Source organism: Sylvia atricapilla, chromosome 24 (assembly GCF_009819655.1).
Source record: "Sylvia atricapilla isolate bSylAtr1 chromosome 24, bSylAtr1.pri, whole genome shotgun sequence".
Classification (NCBI taxonomy): domain Eukaryota; kingdom Metazoa; phylum Chordata; class Aves; order Passeriformes; family Sylviidae; genus Sylvia; species Sylvia atricapilla.
The window spans coordinates 4617745-4640514 of NC_089163.1; the positions used below are offsets into that span (position 1 = coordinate 4617745).

A 22770-nucleotide genomic window follows, 5' to 3' on the forward strand; every position below is an offset into this window, starting at 1 on the left:
GTCCCAGTTTCCCCTGGTCTCTACTAGAGGCACCTTACAGGCTGGAGGACTCACAGACCTGTCACAGCACTGCAAATCGTTAGAAACCTAATTCTCATGGTTCATGTACAAGGGCCAGGCAGCCCTCCTGGGAGCAGAGGTAATTAAATTTTGCTCAGTCATGCAGGTAGAGAAGGAGCTTCTGAAAATCCTGCCTCTTGTCCTTGCATGTCTTCGTAATGCACTCCGTGGCAGCTGGCTTGGCCTCTCCAGAATGCACGAGCTGGAAATGCACTCCTGCAGAGTACTGGAGCAGCTGAGGACACTCTTTAGGCTTCAGATGGTCTGTGTGGTTTCCCTCCTCAGTAAAAAGGTGTCATAGAATCACAGAATCACAGGATGGTTTGGGTTGGAAGGAATTTTAAAGGTCATCTTGTTCCAACCCTTCTGGGCAGGGACACTTCCCCCTAGACCAGGTTATCTCCTGGCAAAGCCACCACCAGCACAGTCCCCTCAGAGAAAGAAAACTTCATTTGTTAAAGGAAAACATCTCATTCTGTTTCTACAGTTTCTTCACTCACCAAATCTGCACCAAATCCCTTCTGCAGACATGAAGGCCTGTACCCTACACCCTCACCAAAGAGGCCAAAGAGTGACAGCAGCACAGGCAGCACCCATCACCCCTTTGGCAGCAACTGGCTGTGACAGATCTCCTTTGCTGTGTGCAGGACATGCAGCTCTAGCTGAAATGAGGGAACCAGGACAGTGCAAGCTCAGCCTCCTGCTCTGGACAGTGTCATGAGTGGAGCTAAACCTCACCTCCCTGTGACTCCAGGTACAGAGGACACAGTCCCACAAAAGTCACCAGCAGTGTCAGTAATGAAAACAGAGAGCTCTGACATCCAGTTCATTGTAGAGAACAAAAGAGTGTCCCCTACAGGTTGGACTCCTTGACTCTGTCTTACACAGGAGAAACTGAGGCACAGAACTGTGACATAACCTCTCAGGGCTGAGGACAGAGAGCTGGTCTCAGTTCAGCACTCTGTCCAAGGCCAGCACTGGATCCATCACACAGACTTGAGAGCTCTAATCCCCATCACACTCACCTCTTGCACCTGCAGGACGTTTTCTCCCTAGCCCCTCATCTTTGGTGATGCTGTCCCTTTCTCATTCACAGTCCTCCAGCCAAAACATTCCCTTCCTAGCATGGGTGAGTTCACCAGTGGGTTCACTCTGTGCCTCCTAGGAAAAAGGCAACTCTTTTCCATGGAGAAAAAGAAGTACAGAGGAAGAGGCCTGAAGGTGAAAACCCCCTGCCCGAAAGAATCAAGACTTGTGGAAGGATCACAATCCCTCAGTCTCAGTGGGTTTGGGAGGGGAGCAGAGACTGATGCAGAGGAGTGCTGCCAAATGCCCCCTTACACGCAGGGCACGTGTGGTGCTCCAGGATCTGGTCCTGAGAGCGGCTCTGAGATCCCCACGGGTGTCACCACAACCCTTTGTTACTGCACAAACTCTTTTACAGGCCCATTCCACCATCTAGTGGAGATCTCCGAGAGGACAGAGTGCAGCAAGGCGAGAAGGCAAGAGCTGCCACAGGACATGAAACCATGGGACAGCTAAAACTGGAAATGACCTCCAAGATCATCAAGTGCGACCTCTGCCTGAATCCCACCATGTTCCCAAATCTTATCATGAAGTGGCACGGTTACTCATTTTTTGAACGCTTCCAGGGACAGTGTCTCCACCACTGCTCTGAGCATCCTGTGTCAATGCCTGACCACTCTTTCAGTGAAGAAATTTGCCCTAATACCCAACCCGAACCTCCTCTGGCACAAACTGAGGCCATTTCCCCTTGTTCTGTCACTCATCCCCTCAGCTGCTCCTCATCAGATTTGTGCTCCAGAGCAGGGTACGTGTAGGAACAGCTCTCCTTCCTACAATATTTTGTATCTGATTCAAGATCTGCCCAGATCCTTTGGTTGCTCAGGGCAACAGATGTGTTTACTTTGCACTTTGATGAAAACTTGATCAAGTTCAGAGCTCAAGCGTAGACTTGTAAAAGAGTTTGAACATTTTACACAAACCCTGATTAATCCTGCAAATGGAGACCTCAAGGAGCCAGACAGAAGGCTCACACATCCTGCTGTGTGGAAGTGGGATTGGACAGTACTTGACACTTGCCAGTGATTCCACATCACCCCTGTGAAGTTTATATGAATCATGAGGCGAAACCCAGTGATCAGCACACAGTGGAAACCAAACACAGAACAGTTTCCCCTATGTGTTCCAAGGCCTGGCTAGCACTGGATCCTGGTTTAATACACATGATGATGAGATGTGGTTAGGAAAACCTAAAAATGGGGATTTTAACAGTCACCTCTATAAAAGGAATCCAGCATCCTACATCAAACAGTACACATCTGCATTACTAAGAAAGAACTTCCACCCCAAACCACTGAAGAAGCCTTCCAGAAGACATTTGCATCACAGCAGGAACTATTTCATCACTACTTCAGCAGCCATAGAGTAAGAACTGAGGGTGAATCTGGAGTAGGGCAGAAGGCAATCAGCCTCATGCCTTGATTTTTAGTTGTCTGCAATATTGTGTACTTTAAAATCAGCCAAGGCTGTGACTGTCCTGACTTGAATAACTGTATGTATATACCATACATACTGTGTAATTTATTATTATCACTGTCACTAATATTATATTATTGTAACAACACAATAAGCCTTTTCCTTTACAAATAGTTCCCCTAAATTACAAGGAAGTTCAAGTGAGTGTTTCAGGATTCCAGTCTATTCATTCCTTGCATAATCCCAGTAACACATTAACATTCCCCAGAGCTATGCCAGTCCTCCCAGCAATGTTTTCCAGTTAATTTGTTTTGTTGTGAATCAAATCGTGTTAAATAAACAGAGCAGATCCATTTCATCTCATTTCACATTTCTGAAAGGAAAATATTCAGTCTGTATTTTACTGAGAGCTGAGAACAAGGCACTGTGAGGGCAAAATTTACTGAGGGCAAAATCCAGGGTGAAAACCCCACATACCTTCACCCACTTCTGCAAAAAGCTGATGTAATTTTGCATAACTGGAGATATTTGTGATCTGACTTTTCTGGGTCACTGTTATTCCACACCATTTAGTGTTCACAATAGCTCCCACCGAGCGCAGCTCTCCCCTGAGCACCACGGGATGTCCAACCCCTGAGGCCTTTAATGAGGCCCTGAGACAAGGATTTGTGTGTCCTCAAGTGAATACTCACATCGAGGTTCCACACATCTCCACAAGAACGGGCTTCCCTTCAGCTACAAGACACGCGGTTTGTGCCCCTCTCGTGAAACGGGAGAAGCTGGGATGTCCAAAGGCAGTGCTGGCAGGGCTCAGCCTCCCTGTGCCTTATCAGGGTGTGCCACCAGGCAGGGACAGTGACAGCCCGAGCACACACCGCCCCAGCCTGCTGTCACCCATCTCACTGCCGCCAGACCCGCCACTCTGCACAAAAGGTGCTGCAAATGGGGCGTGTTTCCCGCTTAGGAGCTACTCGTAGCACAGTAGCAAACAAGAAGAGTCCTTCGCGGAGGAAGGAATCAGCATGGCCAGGTAACTGTGAAAGCAGATGGCTCCTGCGAGAGGGCAGCAGGCGCTGCACTCCTGTGCTGGGTCACCGTGTGCCGGCAGAGAGGGGACAGCCCCAGCGCACGGGAAGGGGAGACGTGTCTGCTCCCAGAGCTGTCAACACCCAGGGGACCATGTCCGTGGGGAAATGTGCTGGCAGGACACAGCGACATCGGAAAACGAGAACAGCAGTGACAGAATCCACCTCAGGCGCAGCTGAGGGAGCTGGAAAGGGGCTCAGCCTGGAGAAAAGGAGGCTCAGGAGAGACCTGGTGGCTCTGCACAAGCCCCTGACAGGAGGGGACAGCCGGGGGGGTCGGGCTGTGCTCCAGGGAACAGGGACAGGAGGAGAGGGAACAGCCTCAGGCTGGATATTGGGAAATTTCTTCACTGAAAGGTAGTCCTGGCTCAGGGCAGTGGTGGAGCCCTCATCCCTGTAAGTGTTCAAGAAAGATGTGGATGTGGTACTTGGGGACATGATGAGGAGGTGTTAAAGTCACAGGTTAGACTAGATGATCATAAATGTCTCCTCTAATCCAGTTTATTCAGCGACTCTCTGACCGTTCCCGCTCTCCGTGAGGCGCTGAGGGGCCGGGGCGGGGCCGAGGGCGGGGCGATCCCAGCTCCGGCCACGTCCCTCCCTCAGGCTCTGGCCCCGCCCCCTGCCCCGCCCCGCGCAGGCGCAGAGGCGCCGCTGGGCCTCATGCGTTTTCCCAGCCGAGCCGGCCGGCAGCGGCGCCGCGCGCGCTCCGCACCTCCCGCCCGCTCCCCCCGCGCGCGCGCTGTCCGCGCGCCCGGCGGCCGCAGGTGAGAGCGGCGGGCGGGACCATCCGGGCAGCGCCGGGGGGGGGGCGGCCGAGCGGGAGCACGCGGAGCCCGCGGGGCTGGCGGGGCCGCACGGGCGGCGCGCGGCCGAGGCTCCGCGCGGCGGTGGCGGGAATTTCTGGCGGGAGGAGCGGGCAGGGCACCGGCCCTCAGCGGCGGGCGGGGGAACGTCCCGGGGGTCGCTGTCAGGAATGTCAGCGCCGGGGAGCGTCCCCCCTCGCAGAGCCCGCGGTGAGGCCGTGCCGGTGTCTGTCCCGTCCAGGCGCGGGACAGATGAAGTACATCCTGGTCACGGGCGGGGTCATCTCGGGCATCGGCAAGGGGATCATCGCCAGCAGCATCGGCACCATCCTCAAGTCCTGCGGGCTGCATGTCACCTCCATCAAGATCGACCCCTACATCAACATCGACGCCGGCACCTTCTCCCCGTACGAGCACGGTGAGTGCCCGGTGTGCCCGGTGCCGGCCGCTCCGGGGCCGGCTCGGCTCGCCCAGACCCGTCTCCTCCGTAGGAGCCTTTGTGCCTGGTCGTGCTGCGGGACCCGCAGGCTGAGGCTGCCGCCACTGCGGGCTGCCTGGTGAGGCTGCTGTGTGCCCAGCCCGCGGCGCTGATGTGCTCTGGCCTGTTCTGGCGCCTGCCTTAAGGGGGTCAGGCCCCACAGCGCTGGTCCTCTCCCTTATAGAAGGCTTTTAGGTCTGTTCGCTACTCCTAAACTTGCTGTGGCAATCAGGGAAGGAGTTTCCTGGTATGGAATTCTTCCACGTGCCTGACATGTGCACTTGTGCCTGTTTTGTGCCTGCAGGGGAGGTGTTTGTGCTGGATGATGGAGGGGAGGTGGACCTGGACCTTGGGAACTACGAGCGCTTCCTCGACATCCGACTCACCAAAGACAACAACCTGACCACTGGGAAGATCTACCAGTACGTCATTAACAAGGAGAGGAAGGGAGATTATCTTGGCAAAACTGTCCAAGGTGATGCAAAGCTTCTTTCATGTATTTCAGTCCTGGCTGGATGCTTTTGCCTTTCACCTTCATTTGAGGCTCTGCAGCATCCTGCTTGTGTTTGGACTGTGCTGAACTTGGGTCTGGCTGTCTAATGTACCCAGTGATAAATGTGAACAGACTTCAGGCCAATACATTTCGGGGTTGTTTTTTGGCTGGTTCGAATCGTTAATGCTTCTGTTAACTCATGTCATTAGGAAACCCAAAAGGTTTGTGAGTATCAGATCAGTCTCTTCCCTTTTTAACCACTCAGCACAGCTGGTTGACATCAGGGCTTTTACAGACAGTTAAAAACAGAGTAACTTTCTCTGCTTAGAGCAAAGAACAGTTTGTGCTTGAATCTTTCAGCTTAAAGGAAGTGTTGCTTACATGTGTTTAAATTAAGGCAGGGTTCCATTTCCTGCCAAGGCACTTGAAAATCACAGCCAAGAATAATCACTTTAAAAATGCATAGCTCTTTAAAGACACAAATTCCTGCTCAAGCCCTGTGGGAAGCACTGGCTAGTGATTGTCAGTAATTTGCTCTATAATGAGTTAAGAGGGAGAAACGAGTGTGGGGGCTTTAACCCTTGCCTGGGTTTCTTTTCCAGTTGTTCCCCACATCACAGATGCCATACAGGAATGGGTAATGAGGCAGGCACGGATTCCTGTGGATGAAGATGGCATTGAGCCCCAAGTTTGTGTGATTGAGGTTTGTAACTTTTAAAAAAAGTAGGTGGTTTTGTTTCTTGTGTGCAGTAAACTGATCTATGTACATAGATGAACATTTCTGTAAAGAAATACGCAAACTTTTATTGTTATTGAATGGGTTAAAAATTCCCCTGGTTAACTTCACTTACTCTAATGTCTTTAATTGCAACCTGCAGCTGCCTCATGAGGGGCAGGACCCCAGGGAACAGCTGGAGCTGTGTCAGGGGGAGATTTAGGCTGGAGATCAGGGAAAAGTTCTTTTTCCAGAGGGTGCTGGGCACTGCCCAGGCTGGGATTGTTGGGGTGTCTGTGCAGGCCCTAGGGTTGGAATCAGTGAGTCCCTTCCGGCTCAGGATATTCTGTGAATTAACCTACATAATTAATTTTTTAGCTCTTAATATGCTAGTCTGAGTTAACTGTGCTGTGCCCTCTTCTCCCTCGGTGGATGGAAGGAGGGGAGGTAAATCCCCCTCTGGAAACAGTTGTCTTTCCTCCTGGAAGTGAGCAGCTCAAGCGCAGACATGGGACAGGGAATGGCACAAGTTGGTGGTGGCGGTTTCCAGTGTGTTTATGGAAGATTGTGCAGCCAAAAGGAGATGGAGCAGGGTGAAGGTTGCTGAGCTGGGTGCTGGCATTTGCTAACACAGGAGAGGGAGCTTGTCACAGAGCCCAGGTCGTGGTGACTTGGACTCTCTCTGTAGCTTGGCTGCCAATTTCTGTGCCAGGATCACAAGCCCAGATCTGAAGTACCAAGGAGGTGCTGTCTAACAGGGCCTGGGAGGCTCCAAGTATGGTCCTGTACCTGTTCCTGCGTGTGTCCACTCTACACAGTTCCTAAAGCTTAACAGGAATTTTGCTTCTCAGTGCCACCTAATGTTCATAAGTCATAATTCTCACATCTAAGTCTTTTCTCTGTAGAGAAAATAGAGGTCAAGCTGATGTCTCTGGAGAGATGCTGCCCATAGAGGAAGCTGATTTTCTTGAGGCTTTTTGATTTGTGGGGGAATTATGAAGGTAGAATAGTACCTTGAGTGGATTGCAGGCTGTGAAAGCAGTGCATACAACTGGTAAATCCTGGTGTTGTGAGTGGAATAGAGTCACAGAAGATCCTGAATTGGAAGGGACCCACCAGGATCACCCAGTCCACCCCTGTCCCTGCCCAGGCCCCCACCAACCCCAGCCTGTCACCTCTGGTGTCCAAAGGCTCCTGGAGCTCTGGCAGCCTCGGGGCCGTGCCCATTCCCTGGGGAGCCTGGGCAGTGCCCAGCACCTCTGGGGGAAGAACCTTTCCCTGCTCTGCAGCCTGAGCCTGCCCTGGCCCAGCTCCAGCCCTGCCCTGGCTGCTGTCCCTGGCCCAGAGCAGGGACTGGAGCTGCCCCTCGGGAGGAGCTGTGTTGGTGTTGATGCTCCTTTAGGCAATCAGAGGGATGTGCTGGGGAGGTGTTTGTGTGTTGTGACGTACGTTTTCATGTCTTTAGTGTACACCAGGTGCTGTTTTAGCTTTAATCCCCTCTGTCTGTGTGTCCCCAGCTCGGGGGCACCGTGGGTGACATCGAGAGCATGCCCTTCATCGAGGCCTTCCGCCAGTTCCAGTTCAAAGCCAAGAGAGAGAATTTCTGTAACATTCACGTCAGTCTGGTTCCCCAGGTAAGGAGATAGGTAGTCAGAGTCTTCATCAGTCCCAAATTTCCTAAATAGATGTTTCTGAAATGCTGTATCTCTTAAGTGTTGTTACTTTTGTGTGTCTGTGCATATATAAACTTCTGGCAGAAATGCAGAGATTATGTGCTTATGTATTTAAATAAGTTTTACAGGAATTGAACAGGAACTTTTCAAAGGGTGTAAACGTGTAATAAAAGCTTGGGAGTTGCAGAAATGCAGCATGAGCATTCCTTGTGTCAGACTGAACTGGGCTTGACAGAGCAAATTGATAATTATGGAGTGAAGCTGAATCTTTGTTCTCTTCTCCCTTTTCCCCCTTCTCTCCAGGCCAGGTGATTTACAGATTAAAATTAGAAATACAAGACATTGGGTATTTGGAGGGAGCAGTGGCTAAGCCTTAGGCTCTCTGTCCATCTCCCTCCTGCACTCCAGTGGGCAGATTGGAACTTGTTGCTTTCAGTCCTGGGGATTAAAATGGGCTGCATGAGGTTCATGTGGATTGTCCAAGAACTGAGTTAAAGTTTTTGTGAGATGGCTGAGAGTCCTGATTAACCTGCTGAATCATTGCTGCTTACCACAATCTGACACCCCAACTGCTCTTCTCTGACCAGCCAAGCTCCACAGGGGAGCAGAAGACCAAACCCACCCAGAACAGTGTTCGTGAGCTCAGGGGTCTTGGCCTCTCACCAGATCTGGTAAGGTTTGTGTTGTATGGCTGTGAATCTAAAAATCTGGCATGTTGCAACAGCAGTCTTGTCTAAGTAATGCTTAAATTGAGAGCTCTTTCATAGTGGTGATAAATAAGGAAAAGAAATGGAATAGTGGTTTTTTTTTCCTCAAATCACAGAGACTGCACAAAGACAGCTCTTTTTAGAGGTTTCTTTTATGAATGCCTGAGTATTTCTGTTCTGTGTCACCCCCCTGATGTTGCTGCTCTGTTAGATTGTTTGCAGGTGCTCCACTCCACTGGATACCTCAGTGAAAGAGAAGATTTCCATGTTCTGTCATGTTGAACCAGAACAGGTGAGGATTGCTGTCTGTGCTTCCCTGCAGTAAATACTGGAGCTGTTTGTCAGACACTGAGGGGAGTTTTGTCTGAGTGCAGCAGTTCTAGCTCTGTTCTTTTGGTAGCTGCATAATTCATTTTCTGCTTTCTCTTACCTCCCTTCCTGACACATGGACCTGTTGCTAAACCAGTTCTTTTTGTGCCAGCACCTAGGTTTTCTTGTAAGGTGATTGGTGTAAGTTTAGAGAATTTTATGGACTCTGAGGTGATTTCTGAATCACTGTTTTGACTTTAATTATACTTCCACATTCCTTCTGTGAACATAAAACTATGAGATTTTCCAGTATTTAGAGGTGAAAAGATTGCCCAAAATTAAAGGATAGATGACTGTACATACACTGCTCTTTTCACAATATTAATTCTTCTGCCCAAGAATTCTTGAGGAGAGATTTCACAGAGGTTAAAATGGTGTTAGGGAGAAACATTGCTTCACTTGAAGGTTGTGATATGCACAGATCTCATGTTTGCACGATTCTTTCTTTACTGAGACTCATAACACATTCTAAGGTGGACCTTGGAAAATAGTTACAAGTATTTATGCTTTTAGCCCTTTTCAATCCAGCTGGAGCTTGAAAAAATGTTGTCTTTTTCTGAAAGACTGAGTATAACTTCACAATTCCAAGTTCTGTCAAGTAATTTTTATTAATCTGCTCTACAGCAAGACTAAACTTGAGTCCTGCAATTTCAAGCATTTCACTGCTGTGCTTATATGCAGTATAATGGCAATAATGTTGATGTGTCATCATTAAAATATCTGCCTCCTGTTTGCCAGGAATTCAGAATAAGTTGGCTCTTGTCTCCCTTTCCAGGCAGTTTTGTGCAGTTCTATGTAGTTTCTGCTCTGGCTGCTGTTGCACTTGGATTGAGAAGTAAACAGCACTTAGGGTACAAGAGAAAAGTGTGCAGCCAAGGAGGTTGGACTGGTGCAGTGTTGAACTCTGCTTTCATTTGAGTCAGTAGAAATAGGGATTTTAAAAAGTGTTGCCAGTGTATTTTGGATCCTTAAAGTACAGGTTCATTATTAGTGGACAGGGGACAGTTGTCCTGAGCCATCTTTTCCCATTTCAGTGAACTAGAACTGTTGATGCAGATTTTCCTCCTTGACCTGAGAATTCTTTGCATGTAACTGTGTAATCCTAAATTTGAAGAGGGGCACCATGTAAAGTGTATTGCTGTACTGGGGTCACAGATTCCCTGGGTTTCAGTCAGACTGGGAGCCCTGGTTAGGAAGGACAGTGGTGGGAAGGGAGAAACTTTGCCTGTGGCAGTTTGGCTGCAGCTTCACTTGGGATTCTGTGTCACAGGAGCCTCTCTGGAGTGTTCTTTGAACTTTGCTGTGTGCTGCTCACATAACGTGCTGCTGCTGGCTTACTGTGTCACAGCACTTCCAAGGGGCTCCAGGGAGCAGGAATGCCTTGGAAGTGCTGAAGAATGGCTTTTTCAAGCATAAGGAAACCAATATTAAGCTACTGATATGTTATTCAGCATGTTACTGGAAGTTTAGGTGGTTGTATGGTTTTCTGCTGGAGACAGGAACACTGGATATCTGAGTGAAAATGAGTGTGTGGCACTGGATGCCTGTGTTTTAATGACACCCTTCTTTCATGAACAGGTCATTTGTGTTCATGATGTCTCCTCTATCTACCGGGTTCCTCTGTTGTTAGAGGAGCAGGGAGTTGTGGATTACTTCAGGCACAGGCTGGACCTTCCCATCGAGAGGCAGCCCAGGAGGATGCTCATGAAGTGGAAGGAGATGGCTGACAGGTGAGCTGCACTGCTGGGCACACTGCAGGATTGCTTTCTGTTCTTGCTTGTTGGTTGTGTGAGGTGGTGAGTGTCATTTCCTGTTCCTTGAGGGTTCTTCAACACGTTCACGTTGTTTTTTTTTCCTTTTTCTCAGAGCCCCAAAAAGTTTTCTCAAACCCTTCCAAACTCTGAGTGTTTCCAAGGTGGGGGACCCACAGCTGCTGTAGACAGCCTGTGCCAGTGCCTCACCACTCTCATTGTACAAAATTTCATCCTTGTATCTGGCCTAAATCTCCCTTCTTTTAGATTAAAACCATCACCACTTGTCCTGGCACAACAGACCCTACTAAAAAGTCTGTCCCCATGTTTCTCATAAATCCTCTTACTGGAAGGTTGCCATAAAGTCTCCCTGGAGCTTTTTCTTCTTGAGGCTGAATCACCCCAATTCCATCAGCCTTTTTCCATAAAATCCTGTGAGATAAACTTAGTGAGATCCTTATCTTATGTTGGAAGTGTACTGTCTGAGTCAAACCCAGCTTGAAGTAATTAAAAGCTGGACAGCTCTGCCCTCCCTTTTTGTAAAAAAAACCTCTCAGTAACATTACAAAGTGTTGAAATCCTTTTGTAGCTATATAGAGATGTCAGGAGTGTCAATAAAGAATATTTCTGAGTTTGCTTTCAGGCAAGTGAGACATGTGTTTGGTGCCTGTTCTGAGACTCCTTGGACACTGTTTTTTTTTTCTTGTGAGGAACAGACTCAATGTTCATGAGGGAATAGTGGATGGAGTCTTCTCAGAAAGGGCGTGAATGTCAGCTAGGCCTTAAATACTGTTCTTATATAAAATACTGTAAAATTTGTTCTTAAATTAATTTTCAAGATCTAGATGCTTTTCTTTATTTCTGTGCCAGCCCTGTCAATAACATTTCCTTTTGATGGGGAAAGCCCTTGGTCACCAGCTGGGCTGAAGGTATTTAGCAATTCTGAGAGAAACTTTCAACAAACTCTTGCCTGTAGGCAGGAGTGCTGTGTGAATCCCATGCTGCCAGGTGCTGGGGCTTGAAAGTGTGGGCAGCAACAGCCTGAGGACTCCAGAAATGCTTTCTGTGTTTGTAGCTGCTGATATGAATCCATCAGCAGTGTGGGAAGTTACTGTGCTGCACAAACATGTGCCAAGCTGTGCTTTGATCTTCTCCTAGGACTTCACTGCAGCCTTTGAATCTAAGGCAGCTTCCTGAAAAGGCAGTTTGGATCTGCTCAGAATGGCTTTTCATCATCAGGGGAGATGAGTTAATTTATATATGTGGCTTTGTGCAACTGTTTTCCTCAGTCATTGTTTGGGTTTTGATCTCGCTTTGATGTTTCTAAATCGTAATTATTGTGGAAGGTCACTCTTCCAAAGATGTCAGCTCTGTTGGACAGACAGGAGAGCACACAGCTGTTTGTTCCTTGGAAAGCTGAACAGAATGGAAGTGATTCCCATCCCTCTCCTGTTCCTGCTGGGATAATAAATAACCTGTGTGTTCCGTAGGTACGACCGTCTACTTGAGACATGTTCCATTGCACTGGTGGGCAAATACACCAAGTTTTCTGACTCCTATGCCTCTGTCATCAAAGCCCTGGAGCACTCTGCCCTGGCCATCAACCACAAACTTGACATTAAGGTAGGGATGGCTCTGTGTGTGGGGAAAAAACTCCCCCCTGTCCTACTCCCACCTACAGTGCTGCCCATCCTAATGCAGATTTTCACAAACCTACAGACAGGAAGGGAGAAGTGATTCAAGCCAGTGAACATCCCAATTGTCCTTGCAGCAAAACAGCTGCATTAAAACAGCTGTTACTAGGGCATAAACCAGCTTCAGAGCAAACCAGCCTCTCCTCCTGTGAGCTGTATGAGATGTCTGGAGTGGGTGGAAACTCCTCAGTGCTGAGCTGTGACAGTGGTAGATGGGTTGGAGGAGGGCACTCTGCTTTAATTTCTCTGACACTTGTTGCAAGTGATCCTTTTTGGGGGTTGTTGCTGTTAACCTTGTGGCATTCAGGTTTTATGATGCCCCTGCCTCAGGCTTCATTAAGGTTTTCATGCTGTTTTGGCTGCAGTGATGCTTTTAGGGGTCTTGGTCATAGCTGGATGCTCTGAAGATGTCAAATATCTACCCATTGCCAGAAATTTTATTTTTGTTTCAATAGACCTCTAAACATCCAGCAGTTTCATGATGTCAGTGAGTCATGGGATTAGGTGGTTGCTTTTTAACAGTACTGATCTAGGTCAGGGTTTCCTTTCAACTTCCAGAATCAGTAGAGGTGAAAATTAACAAAACGAGTGAGACTGGTCAAGTGCAAACCCTGTGGGTATTCCCTGGCACAGCTCTGTGTGACACAGCTCTGTGTGAGTGAGCTCTGTGAGCCTTGTGCACTGAGTAGCTGTAGTTAAAGAGCTGATAGGTTGTTCTGCAACTTCCAAGAAGCAAACAAACAAAAAAAGAAGGACAAAATAGTTCTTTTAAAGGATTAGCAGCCTGCCAGAATGTCCAGAAGTTCAGAGGTACTGGAGATGAGAAAATGGAAAAATTGCAGGGTTTGTTTCCATTGTCATAACGCCCTTTAATTACAGCAGCCTGTGTTTCACCATATCCTATTTCTTCTTCAGTGCCTCTTGAAGAAGATGTTTATTTGATGAGAGAGGGATAGTTCTTTTTCCTCTCTGTGCAGTGGTTTGTGTCTGCACAGCCCCATGTTCCCACCTTGCTGTGCTTTATTCACACCTCACATTGAACATCACAGCCTCAGGGGCTTGGTGTAAGTCACAGCAGAGCTGCAGAGAGGGCAGGACAGAGAAATCATGGGTCTGTTTGTGCACCAAGAGCAGCGTGGTGAGGAGAGTCGTTTTGTTGGCCAACAGATGGGAAATCAGCCCAGGAAAAAACCTGAAGTATCCACTAGGAAACAAATCCAGGAGGAATGATGCTGTCTTAATTTAATAAGAATTCAGGAGGTCCTGTACACTCTTTGTGGCAGTATGTCATAATCTTTTTCTTTGGATTTCTTCCCAGTACATCGACTCTGCTGACTTGGAGCCAGACACTCTGCAGGAGGAGCCTGTGAGGTACCACGAGGCCTGGCAGAAGCTCTGTGGTGCTGAGTAAGTTCTGCTGTGGCCCTTTCCTTGGAGAATGTGTGATGAACCTGCTGCTGCTGACAGCTTTGCAATCAAGGGGCCTCACTGGAGACTTGTCAGCACACTCTGACAAGGCCCCAAACACCTCTGGGGGCATTTAGGATAAGATGTTAAAAGGAGAATTGTTAAATAAGTGAGGGAGGCGGTGAAAGGCATCAGTGGGGGAAATGATCCTGCTGGTGAGGAATGCACATCTGCAGGAGCAGGTGGAAACAGTGAGGGAAAATCAGGAGGAAGGAAAGGGTCTGGTGAAGGCTGTTAAAGCCAGGGTGAGAATGGAGGGTGTAAACGGGGTAACAAGTTCTTCAGAAATAAAGTGTGAGAGAAGGAAAAGCATTAGTATCAAAGGAATGCCAAGAGTTGGTACAAAACCAAGAACAAGTGGGGTCTGTTACCCCTCAGGGTGGCAGGATTTGAGTGAGATCAGAAGAAGGAACTTCCTGCAGAGTTTGGTGTTAGCACAAGCTGACATTGTAGCCAGAGACTTCCTCAGCATGGGCCTGGCTGGGTGATGTGTTTGCAGACATGTTTGGTGCAGGGTGTGTGAGCCCCACAGCATGAAGCATTTCAGTATGGTAACCTGCAAAATATTTGGGATGTCCCTTTGGGAATGTAAAATTGGCATTTATAAAATCTTTCCCTGTAAACTCCTCTTTATGTGACAGCTCATGTGAAGTCATGTGGAAACTGCTGCAGCCAGGCCTTGCCAAGTGGCTACTGCAGAGCCCTTTTCAGGGGAGAGGTCTTGTAAAAACATGATTTTAGGGGAGGGAGGTGATATGTGTGGTTTGGGTGTGTGGTTTTGGGGCTGAATGGAATCTTTTCATCCTCATGCAGTGGAGTTCTGGTTCCTGGTGGATTTGGTGTTCGAGGGACAGAAGGCAAAATTCAAGCCATTTCCTGGGCAAGAAAACAGAAAAAACCCTTCTTAGGTGAGAAATGTGTTTCATCCATAGGAAGAAATCAAGCAAAGGGGAAAGGAGGTTGATGAACAGCCTGACTGGTGTGCAGCAGGAGCTCCCCTGATTTTCCCTGTGTGTGGGATGAGCAGTTCTGCAGCAGTTGTCTGAGGAAGGCAGTGATCTGTGCTCAGCTGAGCTGGGAGTGCAGCCTCATCCCTGGTTAGCTCTCAAGTGGCCAGAGTTGGCTGGGATGTGCTGGCAGGGAGTCTGCAGTGAGGGGAGAGCAGTCTGGGGATGTTTCAGGTCGGGCTGTGGTGATCTTGGCACCAAGAAAAGTGTGAGTGCATTTCAGTGAAATGTCTGGTGAGAGACTGAGCTGGTGTGTGAGCAGAGGGCATGGTAATGGGAGAGGGAAGTAAAACTTGTCAGGACTGCAGACCCCTGCATTTTAGCAAGAGATCTGCCTCATCCAGGTTTTCCTGTGACTCAGGATACTCTGTGAAGGTGTGTGTGCTTTGCAGTGTGGGCTCAGAGGTCCTTGTCCTGACCTGATCCATGTCCTGCCTTTCCCCAGGAGTCTGTTTGGGAATGCAGTTGGCTGTGGTGGAGTTTGCTCGCAGTGTCCTTGGTTGGCAAGGTAATGGCACAAAGCCCTTCCTGCCTTTGGTCATTTCTTGGGTTGCTTGAGTAATACCTGTGATTTTTTTAGATGCCTGTGATTTTAAGTTTTTCATAGGTAGGTTTAATTTTTTTACCTAGGCCTGTAAAAAATCCTTATCTCATTTTGCTAATTCAAAGTAAGAAGAGCATTGTCCTTACCCTATTTAAATAAAAATCAATGGAAAAAGCCATGCTCTATAATGACAGAAAGCTTCCTGTTGCTTAACATGAGGTTCAGCTCCTGAATGAAACACCTTGGTGGCCTATGTGTGCTGGGCATCCCAAATTCCCATCCCAAATTCAGGCAGTGGGAATGGAGCCCACAAAGCAGTTCAGCAGTTGCAGCTCCTTCAGTGAGTGGAGTTTCCTTGTGAGCCCCACTGCTTGAAACGAGCAGGTCCCTGTTAACAGAACTCCCTAAATGAAGTTCTCAGCCTGGCTCTTAATTCTCTGCAGCAGGGAGGGTGGGGAAAAAGGAGTTTCTCAGACCACTCTGCTCCTTTCCCCCTCCCTGCTGTCATTTCTGCATTTGAGGCTGTTGAACACGTGTTTTTCCTGAATGAGGGTGGGTTATCCTAAGGCTGCAGCCTTTGAAATTGATACCAAACAGTGCTGACAGCCCTGTTCCTGCTGCCTGGGCTGCTCTGTGCCTCAAGGGAGGCTCAGCACGGCTGAGGATGAGGAGCAGCTCTCCCTGGGGCAGCTCCTGTAGCTGATGTCATGGTGTGAAGCCACTGGGTGTTTCTGATTGCTGAACATTATATTGCAGATGCCAACTCAACAGAGTTTGACCCCAAAACTTCTCATCCAGTGGTGAGTTTGTGGGGATTTACTTGTGATACCCTTTACTAGACTTGCCTGCACATCCCTGGCCAAGATTGCCAGGAGAAGCTGTGGCTGCCCCTGGATCCCTGGCAGTGTCCCAGGCCAGGCTGGACACTGGGGAGCAGCCTGGGACAGTGGGAGGTGTCCCTGCCATGCCAGGGGTGAGACTGGATGAGCTTTATGATCCTTTTCAACTCCAACTGTTGCATGATAGCTACAGACAGACCTGAATTCCTGGGAACATTTGTGGAAGGCTCTGTGTTTCTGATCCAGGGCCCACTATAGTGATTGGCTTCTGCTCTGATTTAAAATGCTACTCAAAGTGAGGAAGTTATCAAAAAACAGCTTATGGTATTATTTATCAAAGAGTAAGCCATTCTGATCTGGGGGGTTTGTTTCCATGAATTTGCTTGTTTGTTTAACGTGCAGTTCAGTAAACAGCACAGTTTTGGTGTGTGCAGTGTGTGTGAACTCTCACTGAGGCCATTTCCTTTGTGAAAGTTTCCTGAATATCCACAAACCTCCCCTGTGTACTGTGCAGCCTGTTCTGAACAACTTGGCCAGCTAACCTACATCTGCTGGTCTGCCTTGGCAAGACAGTGCTCCCTGGGCTGGTCTCCTTGGTTTTTTGCATTAATGTTGGTGGGATTTTTTTTTCCTTTAATGTGTCAGAATCTGCCTGTTATTGTTATTCCTCCCAGATTCTCACCTCCCTCTGAATTCTTTCCACAGGTCATAGACATGCCAGAACACAATCCTGGGCAAATGGGTGGGACAATGAGGCTTGGAAAGAGAAGGACACTCTTCCAAACCAAGAATTCAATCATGAGTAAGGCCCTTCTTCCCTCTTTTGGAAATGTTTCCTGGGGATGGCTTGCCTCATGGGAGGGGGAAGTGAGACTTTTTGAGCATCCTTGTATGGCAGGTATTTACAGACTGCTCTGGTGGGGAATGGGGATCAGGGAATTTGATCCCCTCCAGAAGTGGCAGGTTCTGAAGGATGCTGGTGAGATGGATGTGTTAAAAGCTGTGATCAGTGCTCTAAGGAACATCTTCCTTCTGCTGCAGGGAAGCTGTATGGAGATCATGATTTCTTGGAAGAGAGACACAGACACAGATTTGAGGTAAAAAGGCTCACGTAGGTATTGAGCTTTCCTGTGTAATCCAGACACAAGAGATCGTGGCTTGTCTTGCTTCTGGTTTTCTAGGTCAATCCAGAACTGAAAAAGTGTTTTGAAGAGCAAGGTCTGAAGTTTGTGGGGCAGGATGAGGAGGGAGAACGGATGGAAGTGGTTGAGCTGGAAGGTGAGTCCTTAAGCAGTTGGTTTGTGGGTGTGGGATGGACAAGGGAAAGTGTTTGGAGGGTAATGGGGCAGCTTTTCGTGTGGGACCCATTCAGACTGTCTGAGAATGATTCCATCCATACAATGATGGTAAAAATAAAATCCCATGTCTCTCTTCATTTCTGGACAAAAGTCATGGAAATAAATGATGAAAGTTTCCCCATCATCAGGGTTCCAACATAGGCAGGATTTCACCTGCAGCTCAGCCAAAAGTTTGACAGACTTGACATGAATGTTCTGTTTGTTCCTCTCAGAGCATCCTTTCTTCGTTGGTGTTCAGTATCACCCCGAGTTCCTCTCCAGGCCCATCAAACCATCACCCCCATACTTTGGGCTCCTCCTGGCATCTGCAGGGAGACTCACCCACTACCTACAGAAGGGCTGCAGGCTCTCCCCCAGGTGGGTGTCAGACAGTCAGAGCTGTTGCAGGACAGTGCTGCTTCCTGCAGGATAACCCAGAGCATCCTCTGGGCACAGTTCCTGGGGATAAGCCGGTATTGCACCAGGCCTCCTTTGCACTCCTCTTTGGAAAGCTCCTGTCTGGTGTGTTGGGGCTGGTTGTGGGGCCACAGAGCTGTCCTGCAGAGAGGCCCTGGCTTCAGGGGGAGATCTGCAGCTTTGTGCTGTCACTCAGGGTCTTTGGGGAAACTGAGCTTGGGCCTGCTCTTCTGCATGACTGGAGACCTCACGGGCTTTTCCCTGCATTCCTCAGACAAGTCCCACCTCATGGTTGGGCCATAAAAAACTTGTTCCTGTGGCTGGTTTAAAGAACAGCCCCTGGTGGTTGCAGCTCCTTTTTTTTTTTTTTTTTTTTTTTTTTTTTTTTTTTTCCTACTGCCTTCAGCTTTCTTTGGTTCAGTTTGGAAAGCAAAGGATTTAATGGTGGTTTTGGATGGATTTAATGGTGCAGTTACTTGGTGGCTGTTCTCCAGTGTCTGAAATTCTTTTTGGCACTCAGGACTGCAACAAGTAACAACCATTTGGTACTGACCTGTTCTCACAGAGAACATTGAGGGGTCGCTGAGTGCTGACAGACACTAAACAAAAACCAGACTAAATGCAGAGGAGAGTTAGCAGTGCCTGTATCAAACCCAGGCAAATGCAAGGCCAAAAGGAAAGTGTTGGCTTTGTGGGCTGGGCTGCAGTGCAGCTGCACCACAGGATTCCTGTGTTGGTGTTGACATCACAGAGGTCAGGTGTGCTCCAGGAGAGTTTCATCTGTGAGGGACTCTCATTTCAATGCCTCCAAGGGTTGAGGGATATTTGAATTCTCTGCTTTTGCACATTTGAGTTTGAAATGGCTCATTGCAGCAGAGCCAGACTTTTCCCTGTGCTGCAGCATCCCACATTAATTATCAGCCCTTAAAGCACTTTGTGCTCCCTCACCCCAGATCTTTTACTCCTGCAGGGACACCTACAGTGACCGGAGTGGCAGCAGCTCTCCTGACCTGGAGATAACAGAGCTGAAGTTCCCTTCAGCAAATCATGACTGATTCCTGGTAATGTTTCATGAGCTCAGCCTTTTCCTTTGGGAAGAAAATCCTTGCCCTGTGTTTGCTCCTGGCATCTGCCTTCCACATTATTTCTCACACCCTGAGATGTGCTGGTGGCCACACACGTGTTCCAGCCCTGCTGAGGGCTGGGTGGTGCCTCTGTCTGTGTAACAGCTGGGGCTGAGTGTCCCTTAGCAAAGTGACACACAATAAAATACAGATACACCCAGAGGAATTCGGAGTTAGATTCAGATAAAAGCACCAGTGGAGCATACATTCCTGAAAATGGGGGCAGAGCTGTGCAGGGGGTTCCTGGGTTTAGGAAATTCAGTATTTTGCAGTCCCTCAACATTGTAAAGGAACATCTTGGAAGTATCCATTGTGTCCATCTCCTGGGACAGCAGTTCCTGTCAGAGCTGGGGCTCAGGCTCTGGTCTGTAAGGGCTGCAGGTGTCACAGGGATGTGGCAACTGGGTGTACACAGTCCTGGGAAGGAGAAGACACTAAAACCTGGCTGCACTCAGACTGCACCAGTAAAACAGGCAGTTCCAATTTTCATTCTCCCTCTGCAGTAGATGGTCAGTGATGAGGGATGTGGTGCCTGCCCCTGCTCTGGCTGGTTTGTGTGGGGGTTTTGCAGGAGTTGAGCAGTATCTGCACACATCTCTGGGGCACTGAAGGGCTCCAGCCCTTCCTCCTCCCCCCTCCCTTTGTGCTAGTGACACTTCCAGAGTGCCCTGCAGAGGGAAAGCCCCAGTCTGTCACGGGACAGCTCCTCATCCCTGGGTGCAGGGTTGGGACCAGATGTGATTGCTGGGTCTTGGGCTGTTCCTCAGCTGGGTCAACACCAAGAATCGAAGAATTCTCCTTGTCAATTTTTATCTAAAGATACTCTGAACCTTGGTCTCACTGTCAGTATCCCATGTGTTCCCTAATGTGACAAGTCCGGTGGCCTGGGGGCTGTCCCCACGTGAGGAAGCTGTGGGGAGGGTGGCAGTGTCCCTGGGACTTGCCCCAAGGGAGCTGAGCTGAGACTGCAGCACAATAAAAACGTTGATTTGGTGCTCAGGGGCTCAGTCCTGGCTGAGCAGGGCCACTCCCTGTGCTCTGTGGGTGTGTGGCAGGAGCCTGTGTCCAGGGCAGCAGGTCACAGCCTTTGGTGGTGGCACAGTGCCCTGTAAGGCTGACAGACACCCCTGAGCTGGGGACAGGGCTCCTGCCAGGGCCCTCGTGTCACACTGCCTCCAGTGCTGTGCAGTTCCAGCCTGTGGCTCTTCCCTGTCAGTAATTCCTGCTCCTTTTCTCTTTTTCTCTCCAGGTGTGTCCTTGCTGCAGAGAGGAGTCTCCATTAGGTTTTCCAGGCTTTCTTAGAGCAGTAGCTTCAACACCCTCAGCTTTGTGCTTTCCTAACTTACGGGTTTCTAATTTTCATTCTGAGATCCTGTCCCTTATTCCCTCAGCTCTTCTGTCCTTCCTTTATTTTCGCTATAGATCTTGGGTTAGTTGTGGAGGAGAGTTCACAGAGGCCCCTGCAGACTTCCTTCAGTTGCACCAGCCTGGAGGTCAAAGCAAACTGGGGTGTGGGATTTGCTGTGTTGAGGGCACTCCATGGCACACGTCCTTCCCAGTGCAGGGAGTGTTTGGCATCAGGGTGCCCTGGACACTGACAGTGGAGATGCTTTCTCCAGTCTTTCTGCTCCCTCCTCAGTCTTTACTTACTGCTGAAATTATGTGGCACAAGATTTTAGAGGCTGGCTTAGTGTCTGAGCTGGTTTGCAAGAGAAAACTCTGGGCAGCTTCATGCAGCCTTTTTGGTTTGGGTTTTTTTTTTTTTTTTTCAGGGAAAGGGGGGGAAGGGGATGATTTTTATTTCTTTTTTCAGTAGCATTTGCAAACCTTTGGCACTGGTGCTCTTGGTGCATTGTCACTATGAATTTGTAACCAGGAAAGATCTTCCTGGAATAGTGTTACTCTGGACCACGCTCAGCTCTGGCTGACGTGTCTCTGCAGGGATGTGATGAACTGGGATCAGGTTGTGGGGAGCAGGGGAACAAAGCTGCCAGGGAAGCCCTGAGCCCAGGGGTCCATGTGAGCCCTCCCTGTGCCAGCAGCGCTCCTGGGGCTGGGAAACTCCGACCCCTTGCATCAAGGGGGAGGTGAGAACAGAGTGAACCACTGAACCACTTCACTGCTGCCTTGAACTGTGTCCCCAGCCTGGGGCACAGCAGCTCCTGGTGCTTTTTCTCGGATTTGAAGCGGAGCCTTTTGTTGCCTTTTCGTCCACGTTGGAGCCGTGTGTCCTGTGCTCCTGCAGTTCCCAAGGGCTGTTCCTGAGGGAGGGGCTCCACGTCCCCTCGGTGTTACCTGTGCTGGGTGAGCTGTGCAGTGCTGAGGGGGCTGAACTGCCTTGGTTCCCTGCCTGCTGCTGCCCTGGAACACCCTGTGTGGCCTTTGGGTGATGGAGGGCGAAGGAAGGAAGGAAAAGTGTCTCCGTTGTGTGATGTCGCACACTCAGGCTGCAGCAGCTCTGGAGTTGGGGAGAGCTGCACAGTCAGACCTGGCTGAGCCACGAAACCAAACCCTGTCCTGTCCCTCCTCAGTGATCTCCTCCCCAGCCCCCCTTGCTTTAGTCCTCAGTTGTTTTAAAAATTCCCTGTAAAGCTGCTGTGAGCCTGGAGAGCTTGGAGCATTCCTCGTGTGCCAATTGCAGCTGATGTGCAGGAATTGCCGAGCTGCAGTGCTCTGCTACTGTCCAGTGCTGCCCTGCCCCGGCTGCTCCTGGGGCAGGGTGAGATCCTCCCTCAGCTGCAGCACAACTGTGGTTTTTTTCCCTCCTGAAATGTTGTAGCCAAAACCGTGCAACTGACTTGGTCATTAAATGCTCATTTGTAACAAACCGAGTACGGAGCCCTGAGCTCGCTCTGTTCCTGCAGGGTCAGAGGGAGGGAAGAAAAGGACTGAAGCACAAAATTCCCCATCTTGAATCCCCTCGAAGACAGCAAAAACTTGAGAGCTGTATTCACTGGGTTTAGACGTGGAGCTCTGGAAGTGGTGGAGTTTCCTTCCAGCGGTGGAGAAACCGGGCTGAGCCTGCAGGCTTTGAGCTGCCCCAGGAGGGTTTGTCCTGGGAGTGTTTCTTGCCCTGTGAAGGACACGCAGGACCAGGCCCCTGGTCAGAGCTGTGTCCCTGGGGTGGTGTGGGGCTGTCACTGCCACCACTCTGTTCTCCCCAGAGCAGCCTCAGGTTCTGGGTTCAGTAAAAGCTCCCCTGTGGCAAGTCCTGGAGCATCCTCACCCAAGGGCACCCTGTGTTCCTGTCCCCACTCCCCGTGAGGAGGGGGAAGTGCTGTCCCCTGTGCCCCCTCAGCACTGGGGCTGGGACTGTCCCCCTGCTCTCCATTTCAGGGTTCTGATGGGTTTGAACACCCAGCAGGGCTCAGCAGCCCCGGGTGCCCAGCCCAGGCAGGACTGGGCTGTTCCCACTGCCCAAGCCCTGGGTTTGTTGGTCCCACGGCAGCCCTGAGCCTGCTGGGGCTGGGAGCTCTGCTTTGGTGCCCACCCTGAGCTGCTGCACTTCAGCTCCTGAGCTGCGACAGCAACAGAAACGAGCAGTTCAAGAAGATGGAGTGAAATTTTACAGATAAATTTGGCACCCCTGGGGCTTGTCACAGAGATCTGGGAGTTGGGTGGCTTTGGGGCCATCCCCAAGCACTGCTGTCCCCCAACTGCAGCGTCCCTGCCCAAAACGTGGGTGGATCCAGCTGTGCCCAGGCT

At 49.6% G+C, this 22770-nt stretch overlaps 1 protein-coding gene across 2 annotated transcripts; it reads left to right on the top strand.

Annotated features, from left to right (window-relative positions):
• The first annotated feature begins 3479 nt into the window (after nucleotides 1–3479).
• CTPS1 (CTP synthase 1) lies at nucleotides 3480–21896 on the top strand. 2 transcript variants are annotated; one of them, XM_066335416.1, is made up of 19 exons: nucleotides 3480–3589; nucleotides 4692–4868; nucleotides 5233–5403; nucleotides 6024–6124; nucleotides 7654–7770; nucleotides 8397–8480; nucleotides 8728–8808; nucleotides 10464–10615; nucleotides 12127–12259; nucleotides 13649–13737; nucleotides 14611–14705; nucleotides 15250–15312; nucleotides 16105–16148; nucleotides 16893–16989; nucleotides 17229–17284; nucleotides 17369–17465; nucleotides 17758–17902; nucleotides 18912–19002; nucleotides 20315–21896. In XM_066335416.1, the coding sequence occupies exons 1-18, from the start codon at nucleotides 3502–3504 to the stop codon at nucleotides 18994–18996; spliced, it is 1875 nt and encodes a 624-aa protein (XP_066191513.1). In that variant the 5' UTR covers nucleotides 3480–3501; the 3' UTR covers nucleotides 18997–19002; nucleotides 20315–21896. The 2 variants fall into 2 exon arrangements, with proteins under 2 accessions (XP_066191513.1, XP_066191514.1); XM_066335417.1 differs by lacking the exon at nucleotides 3480–3589 and adding an exon at nucleotides 4321–4411.
• Nucleotides 21897–22770: the final 874 nt, after the last annotated feature.